The 4,448-nt window shown below is 36.9% G+C and overlaps 1 protein-coding gene across 11 annotated transcripts in view; it reads left to right on the top strand.

Annotated features, from left to right (window-relative positions):
• LOC106870442 (dedicator of cytokinesis protein 3) overlaps positions 1 to 4,448 on the top strand; it is a 274,705-nt gene that overhangs the window by 122,277 nt on the left and 147,980 nt on the right. For all 11 annotated transcript variants that reach the window (XM_014916529.1, XM_014916531.1, XM_014916528.1 and 8 more), the window contains 3 exons: positions 1,925 to 2,073; positions 2,722 to 2,803; positions 3,742 to 3,793. In XM_014916529.1, coding sequence (XP_014772015.1) covers positions 1,925 to 2,073; positions 2,722 to 2,803; positions 3,742 to 3,793 — 283 coding nt within the window. The remainder of the gene's footprint in view (positions 1 to 1,924; positions 2,074 to 2,721; positions 2,804 to 3,741; positions 3,794 to 4,448) is intronic.

The raw sequence follows: 4,448 nt of genomic DNA, 5'->3' as shown, positions 1-4,448 counted from the left end.
GTGTTCTCTACTATAGCCTCAGGCCGACCAAAACCTTGTGAGTGGATTTGGTAGATGGAAACGTGTATGTATGTGTGTGTGTGTGTGTGTGTGTGTGTGCGTGTGCATCTGTGTTTGTCCCCTCACCATCACTTGACGACTGATGTTGGTGTGTTTATGTCCCTGTAACTTAGCGGTTCAGCAAAAGAGAATGATAGCATAAGTACTAGGAAAGAATAAGTCCTGGGGGTCGATTTGTTCAACTAAAGGTGGTGCTCCAGCATGGCTACAGTCAAATCATTGAAACAAATAAAAGAATCAGGAAAAGTAAGGGGATAGGTTGATTTTAGAATGAGAGAAAAGTGACAGATGGTTAGAGATTGGGATAGAGTTGAATGTAGGGACCAGTGAACCAGAATGGTAAATATCAGTGTGTTGGGCAGGGAACAGGAGTGGCTCAGAAAGGATTGTTTTCCACTTCTCTGTTACCAGAGTTCTGAAAATTTTGTAACCTATTTTCATGGAATTGTTTTGTTTTGTTTTTTACGGCTAAATATGGTTCTTAGAACTAATTACTTAATTGTGAAGTATGAGAGTAACGTCTAACCCTGCAAGACAAAAGGATTTTTTTTTTTTAAGTAAGCATTTATTCAGCACAGAATCAATTTTTTGCTGTTCGAATGAAGCCATGTCTATTTGATGTTGTTGTGGTAATGCTAAGAATCACCAAACTCTGTTTTATCTGCCAAACTCAGGTTTTCATTGTTTCCATCTCTACTTTTGTATCCAAGACCACGGGACAGTAATGCTGGACGAAGGAGCGTGGCAGGTGGACTTTGTTGCTGCGGCCCAGGTTGGAACCTGGCCATAATAATAAATAATTGTAAACAAAGCTATTTCAATGTGGCTAAATGTTGGACTGGCTGGAGATGGTCAGTCAAAGAATTAGATATGAGATGGCAGAATCGTTACCGTGCCAGACAAAATGCTTGGCAGCATTTCTTCTGGTTTTATGCTTTGAGTTCAAATTCCCCAAGGTTGACTTTGCCTTTCATCCTTTTGGGGTTGATGATGCAAGTACTAGGGTCAGTATTATTGACCACCCTTCTCCCCAAAATTTCAGGCCTGATGTAGAAAGTATTATTATTATTACTACTACTACTACTGCTGCTGCTACAACAACAACTACTATTACTACTGCTGCTACTACTACAAGTTAGCAGTCATTAAACATTTCAGATGGAAGTGCTTTGTGGCACTTCTTGCAGATCTTTATTTTCTGAGATCAAACCCTGCCAAGGTCAACTTCACTTTTTATCCTTTTGGGAGTCAATAAAATAAAGCATCTGTTAAGTACCAGATTGAGGCAATTAAAGGGAAAGGGGTTAGTTGATACCATTGACCTCAGTACATGACTGATACTTTATTTTGGATGAAAGGCAAAGTTGGTTTTAGCTCTCCAGATTTCTCTTTCTTTGTGTTTCTTCTACAAAAAAAATCAACATATAACATTACAAAACAATAGAATAGGATTGCAGGGCCAGAAAGAAAACCCAAACTACACAAGCCCAGCAACTCCTTGCTCTCAGTCCCAACTGACCACCAATACCTGACCTGTGGCACATCCTTTCGTGCATGCATCAAACTGATTGGCCATAGGTGGACACAACTTGCCCTGTCATCTTCTCCCATGTGATGTCCTTGGTCATTATTGACAGCAATGGACAAACTAATACTACAATGCCAATTAGACTAAACCAAGATTCTTCTACTGTGACACCAATTAGATTTAACCAAAATTATTCTCCTGCAATACTATTTAGGTGCTTTATGTTTTCCAAATGTTGCTTTCTTTAAAAGCAGTTTCTAAACTGTAAATTACATTTCTTCTTGGATGAGAGGTCGAGTTTATGAGAATTTCCAAGTTTATCTTTTCTAATTGCAGACATCAAAATATGATAGAGAGAGCAATGATGGCAGAATGCTTAATATTGCCAACATTCTTGTCAACTTCAAGACCTTTCCTTCTAGTCTAAGTGAAGATAAAGAACTCTATTTTTCCATTTATGATGCAAGTGAATTGAAATTCATCAGGTCAGTATATCAAAGTTATAATTTTTCTATTTTTGTTTCTTCGGGTGCAACAGTTAAGGCATTTGAGTACCAGATACTCAGCAAAAAACTCTAAACAGACTGGATAGTTTAACTTTATAAGAAATCAATTAATATTAATTACTGAATTTGTGCTTCAAATCCCAAGTCAAAACAAAACATATGGGTGATGCCCAAAGCAACAGTGAAGAATAAACAAACATGAGAGCAATTCAAATATGTGTGGGGCATATCTGACCTGAAAAAAGCCATGTCTATTTTGTTCTCAGTATATACATTATGCCTGTTCATGTCTCTGGGATCTATGTATATTATTATAGGGTCAGTTTAATCAACTTTACTCTGTTCCAACATATTTGTGATCAGCCTGGTGTCTTTTTTAAGAAATCATTATTATAAGCAATATGGTTATAATAAAGAATAAATGAAACAGGAATTGATATCCATGGAGTTGAGAGAGGCCATAATATCTTGGTGCATGGAGAAATATCACTATTAGAGTGAAGAGGCAGAGAATGCTGTGAAGCCATCGAGATTGATGGTGATACTAATAAATTTTGTTTCATTCTGTCTGGTTAGTTAGAATCATAAATTTTTAATTTCATTCTCTTTTTTTTCTTCATGCTCCAGTGAACGTTTCCTTGTTTCAATTAATGATCAAGGAATGACTCAACCCATTGAAAAACTAAACAACTGCTATGGTCTATTTTTGGTAAGTTCAGCAACTTCAATAGAAGACTATTTTATACAAATCTAATTCAATTGTTTGAAATTAATTTCTTCTTTTGTTAAATTCATATCATCCTTCCTTTCATTACCATCATTAGTGTGATGGGTAAAATTGAATTGGTGTACAAAGAATCTCTTCAAACTCATTTCAGCAACGTCTCAAATAACTTGAGGAAATTTCCCTCAAACATGTCCCTGTTCCATGCATGTAGCTGTGAGCCAGAACTGTTAATGAAATTTGGCTTTCTTTTCTTTCCCTATCACCAGCACTGTGATGCTCCCCCTGCAAAAAAAGGCCCTTAAATCTCTATCATCTAGATTTCTTAGCAATAAAAGGTATCCCAACAGTTCACTATTTGGCCTCTTGGTACCAAATTATTGAATGATATTTTACTTGGCTTAAATCTATTCATGACCAAAATCTCTAACAGACTTACTTATGTGTAACCTTCTCAAAGCTAAGATAAGCACCAAAGCTATTTCTGTTATACTGATTACATGACAGTGGCATTAACTCAAGTTTAACCCTTTCGTTACTGTATTTATTGTGAGATGCTCTGTTTTTCTCTTAATTATTTTAAATATAACAAAGAATTTACTAAAATAACTTAGTTATCATTCAGCTAGTGTTAGGAAAATAAATTGTGACTAAGGTATGGTGGAAGATTTTAAGGCATTTGTACTCAGAGACAGAGCTGGTTTCAGCCAAGTTGGTAATGAAGAGGTTAATAAACAGCAGCTCTTATATTCCTCACTAGTCTTTTAATACTTCCTTATTTCTCTGTACTCCCAGAGGCTATTCTGATAAAAAGCAATGGAGAGAGAAAAAGTCTTTTACCTGGAAGCATTAAAATTCCTGTTTTACATTGTTTCTTACAAAACTGTAAAGATTTTTATTAGAATATTTATTTTCTTCCCAAGGATCTTCCATTGGAGAAAGACTTATGGCTTGTCGTACAAATTTACAGAATTGGTAAGTATTTGATTTTACCCTCCTTTTATGTTGATCTTTCCATTCATTCATCATTTATTATCTTTTAATGTCTACTTTTTCCATGCTTCGTATGAGTCTGATGGAATTTGTTGAGGCTGGTTTTCTATGGCCAGATGTCCTTCTTGTCACAAACCCTCACCTGTTTCCAAGTAAAGTGTTATTTTCCAATGGCCAGGTATGTTTCTTCACAGAGGACTGGAAACAGATATCACCACTTGTATGATGGTCATGCTCATTTATAGCCATCACATGATGTCAAGACACGGCGGAGGGGGGGGGGGACACATGCATGCACACACACACACACACACATGACACAACAGGTTTTGTCTAGTTTCTATCTCCCAACTTCACTCAGAAGGCTTTGGTTCGGCCTTGGCTAGAGTAGAAGGCACTTGCCCAAGGTGTCATGCAGTGGAACTGAACCCAAGACCACATGGTTTGTGAGCAAGCTTCTTAGCCACACAACCACACTTGCTCCTTTCCTTTTCATGCTTATAAAGACAAATTCTGAGCTAGTTGTCTTTTCCTATTCGCTATTTTTTGGTGGGCAGTCAAGGGACCAGACATATTTTGTAATATGAAAACTGCTGAGGACATACGTAAGCTCGCAAGGAATGAAGCCAGTATGCTC

This window comes from Octopus bimaculoides, chromosome 6, assembly GCF_001194135.2.
Source record: "Octopus bimaculoides isolate UCB-OBI-ISO-001 chromosome 6, ASM119413v2, whole genome shotgun sequence".
In the NCBI taxonomy this organism is placed as follows: Eukaryota; Metazoa; Mollusca; class Cephalopoda; order Octopoda; family Octopodidae; genus Octopus; species Octopus bimaculoides.
This window is presented reverse-complemented; position numbering and strand designations above follow the sequence as displayed.